This window comes from Chenopodium album, chromosome 9 (genome assembly GCF_948465745.1).
Source record: "Chenopodium album chromosome 9, dcCheAlbu1.1, whole genome shotgun sequence".
Taxonomy (NCBI): domain Eukaryota; kingdom Viridiplantae; phylum Streptophyta; class Magnoliopsida; order Caryophyllales; family Amaranthaceae; genus Chenopodium; species Chenopodium album.
Window position 1 is genome coordinate 11,952,866 of NC_137842.1, and position 18,800 is coordinate 11,971,665.

Below are 18,800 nucleotides of genomic sequence, written 5' to 3' on the forward strand. Positions count from 1 at the left end.
ATGGAAACCAGCAGAAGAGACAACAACAATGGCGGAGCTGCCGCCTCTTCGCCATCACCGCCGCTCCAAAAGCCTGCAAAGTTCGCCGTGTATCAAAATCCAGCTCTTTCCGCCGCCCTTACTTCCACCAGTCTCCGCCCTTCCTCCTCCTATTTCCTTACTCTCTTCTTCCTTTCCTCTGCTTCCGCCTTCGCTTTCTTCGCCTTCTCTTCGAGGTATTCTCCTCTTCTTCTTTCTCTTTTGCTAGTCAAATTTGATGAACTATTGTTGTTCTTCCCTAATTTTGGATTTCTGATGCTTTTGTGAGGTTTAATTAGGGTTTTGTTTGAATTCCACAATTCTAATTGGAAATCTATTGCCTGTGCTTGGTTTCTCAATTTGGATGGGTTCCGTTTGATTTTAGTTCAGGAATTTAAATGTCAATTGTTGAACGTGTATTTGTGAACAAATTTGTGTTGGTTATTTTATAGAGTAGAGTTTATTGAAGCTATAATTTCACGGTTAATTTCGGCATCATGTAATTATTTGATTGTTGATTGTAGATATATTTAGGTGATTAGAATGAATTTTGTGGCTGATTTTCAATGCACTTCTGGAATGTAGCTGCCAAGCTATCCAAGAGAAAACTATCTGTTTCAGTTTACCTGATTTCATGGTTACACTGTTTGGCCGGAATGCTCTTTCCACAATCATGTCAAAACAATTTATGGGATCCTTAAAAAATGAACTTATGTGAAGTTTATGGAACTATGGAATGAATGAAACACGACCAATTAATGTAAAAGATTTCCTGCCTTAAGTTAAGGTGGAGCATTAAGTATTTTTTTTCTTCTTTTGGTGGAACAAGGAATGGATAAGTTGATGGTAGACAGATTTATGTAGTGAAGTTTTCTTTTTTCAAAGCTTCTTTGAATGGATTAGTTGTTTTTCAGTATGAAACTAAGCGTTAGGCATTACAAAGTTGTTTTTCAGAAAAAAATTAAGTTATAGTCAGATACAATAAGTGAGAAGTGTATAAAAAATAAATTGTGATAACAATTACTTATATTCAAATTACCACTAAATTAAGTTTAGATAAGTTCTAATAAGATCATATAGTTTATCTAAGTTCATAATAGATAGGAAAAATGTTCAAATCTCAATCAAGTGAATAGAACACAACCTTAGACTTCTCGTGTTCTTGAGCATCTACTTCATGGTGACCAAGCCATGAAGTTGTTAGCTATGTGCAATGTTGGTATGACACTTGAACGCTTCATTGTGGACTGAAATCATGAAACAATTTCAAATGGTCATGAAGTTGTAACCTATGTGGAATGTTGGTATGACTCCTAGAGTCTTCATCGTGGACCTAAATCATGCAACAATTTCTTGTATACATTGTTTGTACCTTTGGTTAGTAGCTTCGTGAACCCATTTTCTATTATTTGGTCTGACATTCTTAAACTATAGGGGAATATTGGTAAATGTATGGAATCATCTTAAACCTCCCCCCTTCCCTCCCCTCTTTTTAAAGCTCCTATAAACTAAAGTTAGAAGACGAACTCTCCTTTCCAATCATTTGGAGCATTTTTTTTTTCAGCAAGGTAGATTTCAACGATTTGATTGCAAATTAAAAGAGGAGATTATTAAGATTATGTGGAGCTGCCTGATTTACATAGTCGGAGTGCAGAAGCTCCGTGCTTGTAAATGCTGTACTGTGTATGCCACAATATCACTTTAGATTTAATTTTTATCTACTTTAGGTTACAGATTGCTGAAGCTTTATTCCTTGGATCTCATACTTGGAAATGCCTTAATTTATCATTAGTCGTGGAACATGTTTAGAACCTCTTCTTTCTTTATATTCGCAATGCATTTTTGAGTGCAACCTGAAACAGTGAAACATGTGTTCAGAATTAACTAAATTATGACTATGAAGTTTGACTTATTTGCTTGTCAATTCCCCATGACAGCAGTGACATAAAATGACTGAGATGTTGTTTCTGTGACTGTTACCAATATATCAATTGCTATCACATGTTATATTCATAGTTATCTATGGCTGTAAAGAATGAGTAGACATTTTTTGCCTTGCATAAAAATAGGAACGGTCTTGTTTGGTAGAGGTTTGGCACATTATTTGATTGATTAAGCAGTTGGTTGATTCAAGATGCCTTATTCTCTGAAGCTGTAACAATGTTTTATCTGTTTTAATGGAAGTATCCCATGTCCCTAGAAAAGGGACACAGCACACTTTTACACCATTCCTTTGGGTGTGCGTGTACACACAGACATTGTTTGTCAGGTGCAAGTACTCATAGTGCACTTACAAAATCTTGCCATGCATTAAGATATCTTGCCTTATCATAAGTGTTTAACTTGTTTAGCTGACACTTCCTTTAATCTCTTTTGGTGGCCACTGAAGGGAACACAGGGTCATTGACAAATTTAAAGTCAGCAATTTTTCTGAAGAGATAGCTTGTAAGTCATATAAGAATTGCATGTTTTCTTTCAAATTGTGGCTGACATAAGGCATTCTGTAATGTGTTACTGTGTTAACTTTATATGTTTATGCCTCAGATCTATTAATCAAGTTAGCGAAAATTGTGATGGGTTTAACTTTCATAGGAGCTTCTGCTGCCCTTGTCAAAGCCATTGCCTTTTCAACAGCTAAAGTTGGAGCTGGTGTTGTAGTAACATCTTCCTCTAATGGGACCAAGTTTGAAAGTTGCCTTTCAGATCATCAATTGCAGCTTTTGGGAGTAAAAAAATTGGATAAGGCTGTACCAGAGCAGTCCAAAAAACCACCTGTGTCCAAACCACGAGCTGCTTTAGATCCACTCATCCCTCTTCACCAGTCATCGTTTAGCTCTAGCCGTTTATCACGAGTTGGTTCTGAAAAGTCTAGCAGTACTGCTCTTAAAAATAAAACTTTTGTTGTCCCTTCAAAGCCATCCAATTCTCCTACTCATGCTGTTTCTCCTTCCTCACCCCAGCTGTCATCAGCTAAGACTTCAACTGGTTTGGATCAGTTGGTTTCAACACCTTGGTCAAACAAGCGAGCTTCTCCCGCTAGAGAAATTTTAACAGAAGACGAACTTGAACACTTTCTAGCAGACGTGGACAAGAAAATCACTGAATCAGCCGAAAAACTGGCAACTCCTCCTCCTACTAGGAGTGGTTTCAGTATAAGCAGTCCTAGTACAATTTCTGGTTCAGCTAATACATCTGGAACAACGAGAACAACACCCTTGAGACCTGTTCGGATGTCACCCAGTTCACAGAAGTTTAATACTCCTCCGAAAAAAGGAGAGGCTGATATACCTACTCCTTTATCAATGGAAGAGATGACTGAAGCTTTTGAGCATCTAGGCATATATCCGCAGATTGAGGGGTGGAGAGACCATCTGCGGCAATGGTTTTCTTCTGTTTTGCTAACCCCTCTACTGAGTAAAATTGAAAATAGTCACAACAAGGTTTGTGCTCACTTGCTCACTCCTCAATTTACATATATTGCTGCTTTTATGAGATTTCCCTCCTGCAGAAATTGTATGCATTCTGCCCAATTTTTCATGCTCTCTTGCTTTCAATTGTCTTTCTTAGTGGTACGTCTATGCCATTCAGTGTTAAGTCTGTTAACAAAGCCAAATTAAAAGTGTACTGCTCCAATTAACTTGACATTTCTTGATATTGGTAATACCTTCACATAAGAAATACCGTACTTATTTAATTATGAGTTTTTGCGAATGTGTATGATAATGACATTCAAAAGGGCTATGTTGTGTTGTGTATATGTGAGGCTTGTGGGCTTGAAAGCAATGTACTGTGGTTTGGTCATTGAATTTTATGGAAAATTTAAGCTATCACTTACGGATAAATATTTCCTTTCAAACGATGTGTAATAGTTGATTCATTCAGAGTTGTCTATGGTCTTAATTCTAATTTCACAGTATTGTTTATATGTTTGATTCTGATTTATTGTTCAATTTGGTCTAACAAGAATGGAATGTGCTGTGTAAAGTGTAAACATGGACTTGAAATGCACTTGATGTTAGTGTCTCTGTTTTGGCTTCTTATACAGCATCTGTTGTTTTTAGGTAATGCAAGCAGCTGCTAAATTAGGAATATCAATCACAGTGACTTCAGTAGGTAGTGATTCTTCTGGTGCTGAAGCTCCTAGCATGTCTCCGGCAGATCGTGCTAAAGAATGGCAGCCTGCATTTTCTACAGATGAAGACGGGCTTCTTCACCAGCTACGAGCTTACCTTGTGCAAGCTTTAGATTCATCTATTCGTGAGCACCCCTTCCTCAGATTTACCCTATCTCCATCTTTATATTTCCTCGTATAAGTTGATGCTGGTGATTACATTTTTTGTTTTTTCTTTATTCTAACTTTCTTCAGAGAATGTGGGTACTGCCAATCAGCTACAAACCCCACAGCAGAATGCATTTCTTCCTACCATACAGGAGTGTGTGGATGCCATCACCGAGCACCAGAGGCTGCTTGCTTTGACAAAGGGAGAGTTAATCAAAGGTTTGCTACCGCAAAGTAGTGTTCCTGCTGAATATACAGTGCGAAGGATCAAGGGTACTTGCGTATTTATTATCTAATATTTGTATGGATGCCCTTGCACAGATCAACTTAAATCATTATTTGAAGGAATTGAAACCTTAACTGTCAGTTTTTACTTGTTGGCAATTTTATAGAACTAGCTGAAGGGACTTGCTTGAGGAATTACGAGTACATGCGAAAAGAAGAGGCTTCTGATAAAGCAAAGAAGTGGACTATTGAGCTTCCATCTGACTCAGATTTGCTGTTATATCTATTTTGTGCTTTCCTGGAGTATCCAAAATGGATGTTACATGTTGATCCATCATCCTATTCTGGAGCTCTGTCTAGCAAAAATCCTTTATTCTTGGGAGTTCTACCTCCTAAAGAAAGGTTTCCAGAGAAGTATGTAGCTGTATTATCAGTTGTCCCCTCAATACTTCATCCAGGATCCTGTGTTCTAGTTATTGGAAGACAATGCCCTCCAGTATTTGTGATGTATTGGGATAAGAAATTGCAGTTCTGTCTTCAGGTAATATTTGTAATTAAGTCTTGTCTACTTTCCTTGGTTTAAAGAAGATATATGTAGTATAATTTTTCTCGTGTATATTGATTTTGAAAGCTGTTTGCTCTTTATATATGTCAGTTCAGTCTATATGGATCTGCTGGCTGAGATGATCTGATTGGTTCTTCTTTTTTAGCTTTTATGATGTTCTGAGATCTCGAGTCTTTTAGGAACCTCTATGGGATTTGTAAGGGATCTGATTGTTTTATGATGGAAGTGGGGTTGGTTGAATAATAAAAATGTAAAAAAGCAAAATTGAGTATAAGTGTGGAGGAGAGAGAATATAAAAAATATGATATGAAGGGACCACCAGTGGGGAGGAAAATTGTACAATGTTGTTAAAAGTTTCCAAAGGAACAGATCAAGTAATAAAATACGGCCACAAAAGGAAAGTGGAGCAAGTAATAAAATACGGAGGGATTGTACTGTAAAAGTGTAAGATGTGGGCTACTTTAGCGTCTAGCAAGAGTAAGTTCATAGATGAGAGTAATATTTGCCTTTTTTTTTTTTTTTTTTTTTTAATATTTGGCCTTTCTAGGTTGAATATAATTAAAAAAAAAAAGATACTTTCTCTGTTTTCTATTACTTGCAACACAATCTTTAGGCACGCATTAAGTGGAGGTAAACGAATGATTTTGTCACAAAAATTTTTTCACCAAGAAAGAGTTAGGTACCATGTGCTAAAATTATGTTGATTAATTGTTCATTTACATTATATAATCTCGACCTCAAAGTACGTGCCTTAAGGTTGTGTTGTATGTAAACCCCCCCCCCCCCCCCCCCCCCCCCCTTCTTTCTTTCTTTCTTTCTTTCTCCTCCCTTTGTCTCCACCATTTACAAATACACCATAATTTATATTGTAAATTCAAACCTAGTGTGTGTAGGGTATATTCCCTAAACCCTACCCCTTTATTCATAACACCTGCTGAAATGCTTGCTCCATTTGTTTTTGTCTTCTGCTATAACCAGTGTTGATTTAAGTCTACTTTTTTGGACATTGAATATTGCATGTCTTAAAATTCTTTCAAAAGTCTCAGCTTTAGTTTTCTTATTACTTTCAGGGGAGAACCGCACTATGGGATTCTATCTTGCTTCTTTGTCACAGGATAAAGATTGCTTATGGTGGGCTTGTTCGTGGTGTACATCTTGGCTCTACTGCAATAAACATCCTGCCACTTCTGGAATCAGAAGACGATAATTGAATTTTGTTATGGCCTTAGTTCAATACAATATGAAGCCCCTCTCCCTAAAGTTTACATTGTTTTACATCTAACTGATGGAGTAGTTTAGGCATTGTAGTGAGACAGCTGTTTTGAGCAGGCACAGACTGCATGATTGTTGCTTTTGGGGCTTTTCTTTGCCCTAGGCCACAATTTTGTAAAACGACTGGTTTACATCTGACCTAGTTCATTAGGGGATTGTACTTTGGGCCTTCTAGTTAGTATGATAATTGCTAATATTGTGATCAGGTGACGGGGTTTGGTATGATCTAGTTCATTAGGGGTTCGTACGTTGGGTCTTCTTGTTAGTAAGATAGTTGCAAATATTGGTGTGATTAGATGATTATGCTAAGGTGTATTTTGACTACCTTCTTTGCCCCTCCTCTGGTATGAGCAGAGTGTTGCTGTGATGGACGTAATTTTGCCTTTCAAGGTATGTGTTTGACTAACAAAGGATTAATTGATATTTGGTATCCATCTAAAATCTAATATATATATATAAAGGGGAGTTTTTTCCGGAGTTTTTAGAGAGCCCCGTAAGATTTAATTTTTTCAGCGCGCCACGTAGGATAATAAATTTTAGTGGTAGTCAATTAAATACGAGATTATTAATTTCTTTTATAATTAAATAATTTAACTGACACGTAAGCAAAATTTGCGAATGAGATTATCCGGTTTAAATTAATTAAATATAAAATATTATCTTTTAATATTAGGAATTTTATCTAAATATTTAACAATTTTTAGCACATAAATATATATATGTCAAAATATTATTTTAAAAAATTCAAACAAACCGTGCATCGCACGGGCTTCATCTAGTTTTATTTTATTTTGGTACTCATCAAAGTTACAAAATAGAGATTTTGGTACCACTTAACATAATCCGTTAGGTTTCATTATTTCATTAAGTGCGGCCCATTATCTAATTATTTTAACGGCTATTTCACCAAATGTCACTAAACACTTTGGAAATTCACCAAATGCCACCCAACTTTTCAAAATTCACCAAATGCCACTCACAAACAATACAATGACATGACGTGCCATTAATGAGGTTTGGACGTTAACAGTCCGTTATTGCAAAACTTATTTCATGAAATGCCACTCAACAGTTTATATATTTCACCAAATGCCATTACTTTTTCAGGTTTTACACAAAACACCTCTGATTTAATGAGTTGCAACGGCTAGTTATTTTTGTAACATATTTTAATTTTTTTGGGGAAAACTAGCCATTGAACCCTTTTTTTTGTATAAATTCGTCCCTAAGAACACACAAAGGCAGCCCTTTGTTATCTAATCATGAGTTTGCTATCAAACACATCTTCCTCAATAAATGAGTGTGCAAATGTTAGAGTTCCAAACAAATTTTGCAAGTGTGGTAAGAAATACGCAATTAGAAGCTCGGAGTCAATATGTAATCCACAAAGGTTGTATTATAAGTGTGACTCATGTAATAGCTTCAAATGGTGTAAAGCTCAAATGCAAGAAGAAGGTCAAAGTAGGGGAAGCTCATTTGTAAGGGATGACTCAGCACAAAGCAACTTGTATGAAGAAGTGAAACAATTGAAGAAGAAAATCAAGCAACAACAAAAGTTCTGAATTGTATAATGAAATTAGGAGCACTGATGTGTGTTGTAATTGTGATTGTAATGATGAAATGAAATGGATTAATGTAATTTGCAATGAAATTTAATAAAGAGGGAAATTTAATTATGTCCATACTATAAAATAGCTTCCTGTTTATACAAAAAAAGCTTCCTGTTCAAAACATGAGCTTACTGTTTGCATCAGTTTCCCAAAATATAACATGGACATGTCAAAATAAACAACACACCACACACTACAGTGATTATGTTCAAAAAATTACATTGAATGTTCAGGTTGTGGGCGCATTAAGATGGGGAGTTGCTGTCCATTTATGCTGCTGCTTTCTTTAATTTCTTCTTGGGATGAGAGGTGACCTTTGATGTGGTTGCTTTAGCTGTTGAGGTTTTTTTCCTAGATTCACAAGTGTAGACACCCATTTGTGTCTCCCCAAAACCAAACCCAGTGATGAGTACCTTTCACGTCGAATCATAATCGAATGAAACGAAAGTGTGGAAAAGTCTTGTGTTGCGGAAAGCTTTTATTTTCTTTTCTCTTCTCTCTGTTTTTTGAAAACTTTATTTTAAGAAAACAGCCAATCCAGTTTGGTTGGTCCATGATATGGGTCCAATAATAGTGTAGTTGGATGGGGCTTGCAAAGACCTTTCCAATGATATATTATAAGCCCAATTTCGATGAATATTGAGGAAGTTATGACCAATTTACTAAACTGGGCCCGGTTTGAGCTTTATGTGCGGCCCAATGATCTAGGGGAGGGCCTAATATGATTTATCATTCCTAATGCAATTAGGAATGGTTTTAGTCTTCTAGATTCTTCTAGAAGGTTCTTTTCGTTCCTAATTCAATTAGCATTGATAAGTTGACTTTGTTGACTTTTCAGAGTTTTAATCAAAATCAAATAGCATTTTCGAAGAAATTATATTATTTTATCCTCCAGTACGGTAAATTTATCAGATTTTCGAAAACGCGTCGAAATCAAGCTTGGCGTCCAACCCTAGGCCTTGGCGCCTGACGCTAGCCATTGGTGCCTGGCGCCAGCTAGCCAGGGTTGGCGCCAGCTCTGTTTCCTGAGAGTCAGACTCTGTTATGTTAAATTATCTTTTTTGGCTGATTTTCTCTATAAATATCGTATCAAAAACTCCGTTTTCATTCACCAATTCACTTCATTCACAAGTTAAGCATCAAGAATCAGTTTTCAATCGCAAGTTAAATCGTTCATGCATTAGCATTCTTAATCACTCATCTCTTTCATTGATCTTTTCCAAAACTTGGTTTTTCTCATACAAAATTCCGCATTCGCAAGATCAAGATCAAGAAACACCTAGCCATATTCGAAGTTGCCTTCGCCCTAGACATGAAAGGTTTAATTTCTGAGGGTTTGGTCCCAAATCTCTCTTTCAATTATTTAATTTAATTGTTTTGTTTATTATTTTCCTTGAAGTTACTAGCGTGTGTATTTTGTTATTAGAAAGAGGTACGAGGCATCAAAGTAAGTACTTTAATGGTTTTAATTGATGTTATGATGTAGAAATCATGTTTAAATTGTTGTTATGATATTCCTAGTATCATGTCTAGGGTATTTTTTAATATTAAATATGATTGCTACGATGCCTTTTATTCTCTTCCTAATATTTATGGTTGTTAGTATCATGTTAGGGTTAAAGACTTGATTTTTATTGCTTAGTGACATGCTAGGGTTTGTTATTAATCTTGTTAGTATCATGCCTAGGATCTTGCTATTATTATGCTTTAATATTAACATGAACATGATTATGATTATATTTATCATTGTTTTGATTATGATTTATGATTATTATTTTATGATGATTATTATTCATGATATTGATTATTTATTATGTTGCGTGATACATATTATATTTATTCTTTATTGCTTGATCACACCTTTATGCATGTTAAAGGTAATTGGTACTTGCAATCACGCTTAATAAGATAATTAATAATCTTGTTAGGGTTAATGTGATTATAATTCAAGTGATCGCCAATAATAGTTTATTTGTGCATTAATATTCAACCAACATAGATTAAACAGGTTTAGGGTTAATCCTATTGATTGTATGTTAGTCAGAAAGCGCACATGAATACGAGCAGAATAAAGTAGAGGCCTATTATTAGGGCAGATTCAATCTCTTTTAGGTTGGATTTGTACCTTCATCCCCGAACCCTTATTTGGTTCATGACCTTATGGAGTTGACGATCTCTTGGATCGTTAAGGGGTGTAACCTTCACCTCGTGAACGGTTTACAAGTTCCTAAAAAAAACTTGTTGGCGACTCTTTTGCTCTATCTTCTTCCCTTTTGGACGCCACCGTACTTTAGTGTATGATCACAGTGGGGTTCGAGCTAGTGGGATTTAAAGCTTGAAATTTATTCCCTACAACAAGTCAACATGTTGTGCCCCAATTCACCACATAAGCTGCACTTAACTGTAGAATGCCTATTCCCTTTTCTAGCTTCATTTGGCCCTCTTCTTCTTTGCTTTTTTGGTTTTCCTGCAGATCTTTTTACCATTGGTGGTAATATCTCAGGAAGGTTGACTAATGGCCAATGACTTTGGTCTTGCATTGGGTGCATATGCTCTGCATAAGTAAGCTTGTATGCCTTCCCTTTGAAGCAAGGAGCTACAAAGTCTGTAGGTTGTAGCCTCTGGTGATATAACCCTTAGCACATGTTTGCAAGGGATTCCTGAATGCTGCCACTTCCCACACCCACAAGTACCTCTGCTGAGTTTGATGGGAATGCACATGTTGGTCTCTAACCTCAAATTCATCACCACCACAAGGGGTTGCATAGCATAGCCTAGACTCATATGATCTTGCTTGCAGAATCTTTTTTGCATACTCAGTTAGGTCCATATCCCTTATGCCCATAGCTTTGTCAAACCTTGAGCCAATCCTCTTCATTTCCCATTGCCTTATTGCTGCAATACAACATTCACACAACACTGTCAATACAAAGAATTCATTTGTGTTAAAGCAAATATTTCTGTGTTGTGTGGTTACCTTCAAGTATTCTCAAAACAGGGAGATCTCTGTAGGGTTGTGTGCATGAGTTGAATGATTCTACAAAATTTGTAGTGTTATGATCACAACACAATGCAGGATCAAACTTATGCCTAGACCAAACCTCAGTGCAGCTCTTTAAGTATTTAACAGCCTTAGGATTGTACTCATGTATTTTCTTCATTGCTTTGTTGAATACATACTCATTATATGCATCTGCTGCAATCTAGAAAAGCTTATGAAAGGCTGAACCACTGAATCCTTTGGCCTTGCAGTTTGTGTACAAGTGCTAGCAAGACACTCTTCTTGTTGCTCTAGGGAATGTTTCATGGATTTTTGTGTCAACACTCTGCATGCAAAGCTATCAGTTAATACCTAAGACAATAAATCATCATTTAAAAAAAAAAAAAACTTCTCAAAGGTGGCTTACCTTCATCCTTTCAGAGATGAAAGTCCAATCATCTCTACTACAACCTTCCTTGTCAAATAGGATTTTCAAGTTCCTTAGGAAATAACCCCAACTGTCAATGCTCTCAGTCCCAACCACTCCATAAGCTATGAGAAAAATCTCATTGTTCCCATCAATCCCAAGTGCAGTCAGCAAGATTCCCTTGAAATGCCCACTTAAGTGAGCTCCATCAATGCCAATTATGGGTCTGCAGCCTCTCAAGAATCCCCTACATTGGGCAGCAAATGAAAAAAAAAACAAGCCTTGAATCTTGGTGGCTGATTTGCAGTTGATTCACCCCAACTGACCAGAGCATAACTCCCTAGGTTAGTCTCTTTTACCATTTCAGTATACTTAGGCAGTAGTGAGTACGCCTCTCCAAACCCTCCATGAATCCTCTCCTTACACATTGCCTTCACCTTGTAAAAGAGCCTCTTTTTAACTTCAATCCTGTACCTTTCCATACAAAGTCTTTGTAAAGACTCAACTGGGATGTCAGGATTTGCTTGAATGTCTGACTGCAGATGTCTACACATCCACTCAAAAGTTACAACTAGGTTAAGCTCCAGCCTTCCACAACTTCTATGCTCCCTTGTTAAATTTTTGATTGCCCAACTCACCTTGTCTGTCATGGTGGAAGCATGGATTCTCCAGTTGCAACCATCTACTGCACACCTTGCTATATATCTTGTTTTGTCACTCTTTTCAACATAAACACCAAATCCTTATTGTATGCAGTAGTCTTTGAAAACTTCCAGAAATGACGCCCTGTCTCCAAATATCAACCATGGCTCTAATTTGATTGCTCCAAACTCCTGATGTGTCCAAATCTTTCCATTCTTGTTGGTCTTATCCATGGTTGAACTACCATCTAGATAATCCTCAAATTGCTTCTCTTGAATGTCATCATATAGACAATCTATCTCTGTCTCATCCTCTATATTTGATTGCATATAATCATCATCTTCACTATCACTACCAGACTCAGCTGACCTCTGCTCACTCAACTCTAGGGGTGAAAGTTCGGTTTTCGGTTTGGTTTTTCTGCCCAAACCAAAACCGAACCACCATATGTAACACCCCGACCCCAAACAAATTAGGGAGGGGCCTATTGTCACGAAATGCGCATCAAGGGCCAACAGCTATCCCCACAAACCAACACAAGTCCTTCCGGCGCACTTTGTCCTCACTCATGCGCGCCTCGAGAAAACTTCCCAGGAGGTCACCCATCCCAAGACTACTCCCAACCAAGCACGCTTAACTGTGGAGTATCTTAGCAAATGAGCTCCCTAAAAGGAAGATGCACCTTGTTGATATGAGTAGTATATCAAATCCTTTTAAAGCAATCATGAGGGGTATTACACCATATTTTGGTTTCTTGGTTTTGGAAACCACGCCGCACCACTTTAGCTTTGAAACTGAACCAAACCAAACCACCTAAATTTTGGTTTTCTTAAAAAAAAACCAAACCGCACCGAATATTCCTATCAAGCATCATAAACATCAAATTTTGCAAAAAAACCGAACCAAACCACTCCAATCAAAACCGAACCGAACCAAACAAAACCAAACCCCGCCCAAACCAAACCGACATCCGAAACCACCACCACTAATTTTTCACCAAAAATAATGAAATTTTCCTAAGCACAAAAATTACTAGAAATCATATCATATAAATGGATTTATCAAAAATTAAAAAAAAAAAAGGAAAGAAAATTCAAAACAAAAAAACATACCTTTAAACCGAAAATGGTCTTGAATTTCATCTCGAATTTGGTTTAAAACGGTCAAATTCGACAAAGAAAACTCTAGATCTAGAGTTTTCATGGTCGAATTGACCATTAAAACCTTCTTTTTGGCCAAATTTTGCAAATTTTGTACAAAAATCTTCGTTATGACCATATAAATATTTGCTTTGATATAAAAACCTTCATTTTGGCCAAAATAAGCGGGATTTGTGACGTTGTGCTAGTTTTGATAGACAAAGAGGAGTAAAGGCGAGGAGAAAGATAAGAAAAAGGAAAAGAAAAGAGGAGATAGAAGAAGAGAGAGTAAGAGGAGATCGAAGAAGAGAATCAGTCTCTCAGAGAGCAAAGAGGAGAGAGAAAGAACAAAGAATAGAAGAGGAAAGGAGAGAGAAATGGCGGAAGGAGGCTGAAAAAAGATTAGGTTTTTTTTTCTTTATATACTCTGTAGAATTGGGCTAGGGTTTTTTAGGGTTGGGCCGAAAATTCGGTTCGGTTTCGGTTTTTCATTTTCCAAAACCGAAACCGAACCATATAATTTTGGTTTCTTCATTTTGTAAACCGAAACCGGACCACTCTCAAAAAAACAGAACCATATTTGTTATTCGGTTCGGTTTTCGGTTTGGTTTGGTTTTAAACCGAGTTTATTTCATCCTTACTCAACTCATGAGGTACTCTGTTTGTACCCTTATTTCTTTATGATCTCCTTATAGTAACAGATTGCCCCTCAAAAGTAACCTTTTTTGCTGCACTCTTCTTGGACCTAAATCCCTCAGGTCTTGATCTGCCTCCCTTTTTAGGTTTGGAACATAGAGCTGCTGTAGATTCTGGTTCTTGAGTTGAGGTGTTTGGTGGTACTGTTGCAGTTTGTGGTTCAGGTGAAACTGGTGGTGGACTTACATGAGGTTCAGGTGAAACTGGTGGTGGACTTACATGAGGTTCAGGTGAAACTGGAGGTTGAGGTGGTTGTTGTGGTGGTGGGGTTGTTTCTGGTTGATTTGAAGATGGGTGTTGAGGTGGTGGTGTTGTTTGTGGTTGGGTAGAGGATTGATTGGTTGTTTTCCTTTCCCTTTTTTTTGGTGTTGTTTTCCTTGCCCTTTTTTTTGGTGTTGTTTTGGGCTGGTTTAGAGGTGAAGGTGGGTGGGAGTGTTTAGGTGGAGTTGAGGGTTGAGTACTTTATTCATCCACAAGCTGAGATGGCCCAGGGAATACTTCATTTGCAACTGGAGTGTCAAACACTCTTATATACTCATAATCACCATCATCAAGATTAGCCACAGGAACCTCAACTGCAACCTTAAAAGCTTCCTATTCCTCCAACTCTCTCTCAGCCTGGGCCTTTTCCTGTTCCAATCTAGCCTTCTCAGCCATGGCCTTTACCCTTTTATCCCAATTAGCCAGAGCATCCTTAAACACCTTCCAGGACTTTCTTTCTCCTCTAAAAAAATTACTATTGTTTCCTTACCTTGAAACCAATCCCACATTCTCAACATGTCCCTATCCCCACACAACTCCAATTTCCTATTAGTCCTAGGTGGCATTACATACAAACTAAAGTATTTAGGAAGGATCACATTTTGCTTAACAGAGTCCTCAAACATAAACTCATACAAGTCCATTAGACTTGTTCTGTCAGTATCATCAACCAGGACATCAAACCCCTGATCTTTGTAATGGACATCAAGCCACACTCTACTCATTCTATCAACAACAAATTACAGACATATTACTTCACTGAACAACAACACACAAGATTCATATCAACACACCACACAACATAACAGACCAAATCATTACCAACAATGCCAATATAAAAATCGCAAAAAATGTAATTTAAATACTTCACATTCAAAAAACCATAACAATACCAAATCAATACACAACAAATAACATTTTTAACTTTAAATTTAAGATTATTTCACACAGTCAAGTCAAGTAATTACATTTAACAAGAACATTTCAAAAAACCCTAACTCTAACTCAATTCTCGCAAAAAATGTCAGATTCAAAACGCGAAAACAAGATCGAAAGTGAGAATATTATCTTGTTTTCTATCTCCAACACCCCAAAGTAGAATTCAAGTGCTTTAAGATTCAACTTCCTCCCCTACTTGTCAGCACTGTTCTGGTTCGCCCAACTTCAACAGAAAAAAAAGCTTCAATTTTTAGGAATGTCTGGTACAGGTGTTGAAGAAAGCTTCTTGATTGATTATGGATTTCAGGGTTTGAATAAGGGTGAAAGCTCGAAGAACAGAGAAGAAGAATGAGATGAGTTTTTTGTTTTTTGTTTTTTGTTTTTTGTTTTTTTTTATCTAACTTGAAGAAGTCAGAGAGTCAATGAGGTTCAACGCGCCATTAACCCCAACAAAGGGCATACTCGTCATTTTGCAATAACGGACTGTTAACGTCCAAACCTCATAAATGGCACGTCATGTCATTGTACTGTTTGTGAGTGGCATTTGGTGAATTTTGAAAAGTTGGATGACATTTGGTGAATTTCCAAAGTGCTCAGTGGCATTTGGTGAAATAGCCGTTATTTTAATGATTTATTTTTTTTTTAAAAAAAAAACTTAAAAAAGAAAATAAAATAGCCTCCCACTGCCACCCCTCCCCCTCCCCGTCATCCACCCTTCCTCCTCCCCATGTCGACTGTTGGTGCCCTAACGTTGCGGTGTCGGCGACCCCACCTGTAGACACCCATTTGTGTCTCCCCAAAACCAAACCCAGTGATGAGTACCTTTCACGTCGAATCATAATCGAATGAAACGAAAGTGTGGAAGGACTAGTGTTGCGGAAAGTTTTTATTTCTTTTCCCTTCTCTTTGTTTTTTGAAAACTTTATTTTAAGAAAACAGCCAATCCAGTTTGGTTGGTCCATGATATGGGTCCAATAGTAGTGTAGTTGGATGGGGCTTGCAAAGACCTTTCCAACGATATATTATAAGCCCAATTCCGATGAATATTGAGGAAGTTATGGCCAATTTACTAAACTGGGCCCGGTTTGAGCTTTATGTACGGCCCAATGATCTAGGGGAGGGCCTAATATGATTTATCATTCCTAATGCAATTAGGAATGATTTTAGTCTTCTAGAATCTTCTAGAAGGTTCTTTTCATTCCTAGTTCAATTAGCATTGATAAGTTGACTTTGTTGACTTTTCAGAGTTTTAATCAAAATCAAATAGCATTTTTCGAAGAAATTATATTATTTTATCTTCAAGTACGGTAAACTTATCGGATTTTCGAAAACGCGTTAGAATCAAGACTGGCGTCCAACCCCAGGCCTTGGCGCCTTGAACCAGGCTTGGCGCCAGACGCTAGCCATTGGCGCCTGGCGCTAGCCACTGGTGCCTGGAGCCAGCTAGCCAGGGTTGGCGCTAACCTTGTTTCGCGTGCGTCAGACTCTGTTTTGTTAAATTATCTTTTTTGGCTGATTTTCTCTATAAATATCGTATTAAAAACTCCGTTTTCATTCACGAATTCTCATCAACAATTAGTTTTAATTAGCTTTCATCAACAATCATTAATTCTATAGCATTCTTTAATTCATTCAATTCTTTCTTACTTTTTCATACAAAATTCCGCATTCACAAGATCTAGAAACACCTAGCCATATTCGAAGTTGCCTTCGCCCTAGACGTGAAAGGTTTAAATTATGAGGGTTTGGTCCCAAATCTCTCTTTCAATTATTTAATTTAATTGTTTGATTATTATTTTCCTTGAAGTTACTAACGTGTGTATTTTGTTATTAGAAAGAGGTACGAGGCATCAAAGTAAGTACTTTAATTGATTAATTGATGTTATGATGTAGATATCATGCTTAGATTGTTATTTTGATTCCTAGTATCATGTCTAGGTTAATTTTAATATTAAATATGATTGTTATGATGCTTCCTATGTTTTTTCTAATATTAATTCATGTTAGTATCATGTTAGGGTTAAAGACTTGATTTTTATTGCTTAGTGACATGCTAGTGTTTGTTATTAATCTTGTTAGTATCATGCCTAGGATCTTGCTATTTTTATTATGCTTTAATATTAACATGAACATGATTATGATTATAATTGTTATAATTTATTATTATTTTGATAATGATTATTTTGATTATGATTATCATTGTTTTGATTATGATTATAATTTTATGATGATTATTATTATTATTCATGATGTTGATTATTTATTATGTTGCTTGATATTTATTCTTTATTGCTTGATCACACCTTTTATCGCATGTTTAAAGGGAATTTGTACTTGTAATCACGCTTAATAAGATAATTAATAATCCTGTTTAGGGTTAACTTTGATTATAATTCAAGTGATCGCCAATAATAGTTTATTTGTGCATTAATATTCAACCAACATAGATTAAACAGGTTTAGGGTTAATCCTATTGATTGTATGTTAGTCAGAAAGCGCACATGAATACGAGCAGAATAAAGTAGAGGCCTATTATTAGGGCAGGTTCAATCTCTTTTAGGTTGGATTTGTACCATCATCCTCGAACCCTTATTTGGTTCATGACCTTATGGAGTTGACGATCTCTTAGATCGTTAAGGGGAGTAACCTTCATCCTATGAACGGTTTACAAGTTCCTTAAAAACTTGTTGGCGACTCTTTTGCTCTATCTTCTTCCCTTTTGGACATCACCGTACTTTAGTGTATGATCACAGTGGGGTTCAAGCTAGTGGAATTTAAAGGCTTGAAATTATTCCCTACAGTTTTTGGCGACTCCACTGGGGAGGATTTCTATTTTAATTCTTGAATTTGTTTCGGCAATGATTTAGAATGAGTGGATGAGACTCGAAAAGTTCTAAGTATTTCATGTGCGTAATTTTGATTAACATTATTGTCATATGCATAAAAAAGATCTCATTGGAAAGACCATCCGTAATGAGTTAAAAACATAGGATTTTACACGTAGGAAATTTGAGAAATATCTTTCACAACTAGGACCGAAATAACACCTCGCGAAACTGGAAAATTTTATCGAGCACAGAAAGCTGATGAGACATGTGGGAAGTAGCGTCAGGGGCCAGAGCATTGGCGCCAGCATTTTAGTCGTAGCGCCAGACGCCAGTATTGGCGCCAGGCGCTACAGTTAAAAGCTGGCGCCAGTCTCTGTTTGCTGGCGCCAATTTCCCCCAATACCGAGCCAGAAATATGAGTTCTAATTTCGATCGGTTTTTCGTATTGTTTGCTCGATCCTACTTCCTGATTGAATTTTTTCTCATTTTTCTGAAACCCATAAGTGTTCTACATACGGACATAACCCTCTGGGAATTCATGCTCCATCTACCCGATTGAACGCTCCGTGCAACAAAGGGTACATCCGAGATGTTGAATTCACCAAACCATGGAAGCGAGTTTTTTCTAAAACTCGCGGTGTCCCATCCACTCGCGCCAACCCTTCACGGTTAGGCTTCCGCGCGGTGCATCCGAACAATTAACCATGGACTCTCTTTGACTAAACTATATCCCGAACTTTAGAGAACTAGAGCCATGGTTAGGTTGCGAACTCATTGCATCATATTGTGCCTACTTGACTAATTGTGCATTATTTGTTGTGCATATATATATATTCTATGTTTCTCTTAACCGTTTGTTGATTTGTGTTGAGAATAAATAAATTAATGACTTAAAGAACTTTGCCTAATTAATTAATTA

The 18,800-nt window shown here is 36.9% G+C and overlaps 2 protein-coding genes across 2 annotated transcripts; one reads left to right on the plus strand and one right to left on the minus strand.

Moving 5' to 3' along the window:
• LOC145558396 (uncharacterized) lies at positions 1 to 6,519 on the plus strand. The gene is made up of 7 exons (XM_081619623.1): positions 1 to 215; positions 2,408 to 2,463; positions 2,563 to 3,458; positions 4,080 to 4,275; positions 4,385 to 4,570; positions 4,690 to 5,063; positions 6,158 to 6,519. Exons 1-7 carry the CDS (start codon positions 1 to 3, stop codon positions 6,296 to 6,298), a joined length of 2,064 nt encoding a protein of 687 aa, XP_081475749.1. The 3' UTR covers positions 6,299 to 6,519.
• Positions 6,520 to 10,311: 3,792 nt separating this feature from the next.
• On the minus strand, positions 10,312 to 12,347 carry LOC145557448 (uncharacterized). The gene is made up of 8 exons (XM_081618632.1): positions 12,147 to 12,347; positions 12,015 to 12,095; positions 11,779 to 11,912; positions 11,377 to 11,623; positions 11,150 to 11,321; positions 10,947 to 11,006; positions 10,704 to 10,864; positions 10,312 to 10,590 (listed from the first exon to the last, which is right to left on the minus strand). Exons 1-8 carry the CDS (start codon positions 12,345 to 12,347, stop codon positions 10,312 to 10,314), a joined length of 1,335 nt encoding a protein of 444 aa, XP_081474758.1.
• Between the last annotated feature and the right edge of the window lie 6,453 nt (positions 12,348 to 18,800).

Coding starts and splice junctions, on each gene's coding strand:
- LOC145558396 (XM_081619623.1), top strand. CDS start 1: ATGGAAACCAGCAGAAGAGACAACAACAATGGCGGAGCTGCCGCCTCT. Junction 2,464..2,562: donor TTTTTCTGAAGAGATAGCTT/GTAAGTCATATA, acceptor TTTATGCCTCAG/ATCTATTAATCAAGTTAGCG. Junction 4,571..4,689: donor TACAGTGCGAAGGATCAAGG/GTACTTGCGTAT, acceptor GCAATTTTATAG/AACTAGCTGAAGGGACTTGC.
- LOC145557448 (XM_081618632.1), bottom strand. CDS start 12,347: ATGCAATCAAATATAGAGGATGAGACAGAGATAGATTGTCTATATGAT. Junction 11,913..12,014: donor CTTCCACCATGACAGACAAG/GTGAGTTGGGCA, acceptor AGACATCTGCAG/TCAGACATTCAAGCAAATCC. Junction 11,007..11,149: donor GCAGCAGATGCATATAATGA/GTATGTATTCAA, acceptor CAAATTTTGTAG/AATCATTCAACTCATGCACA.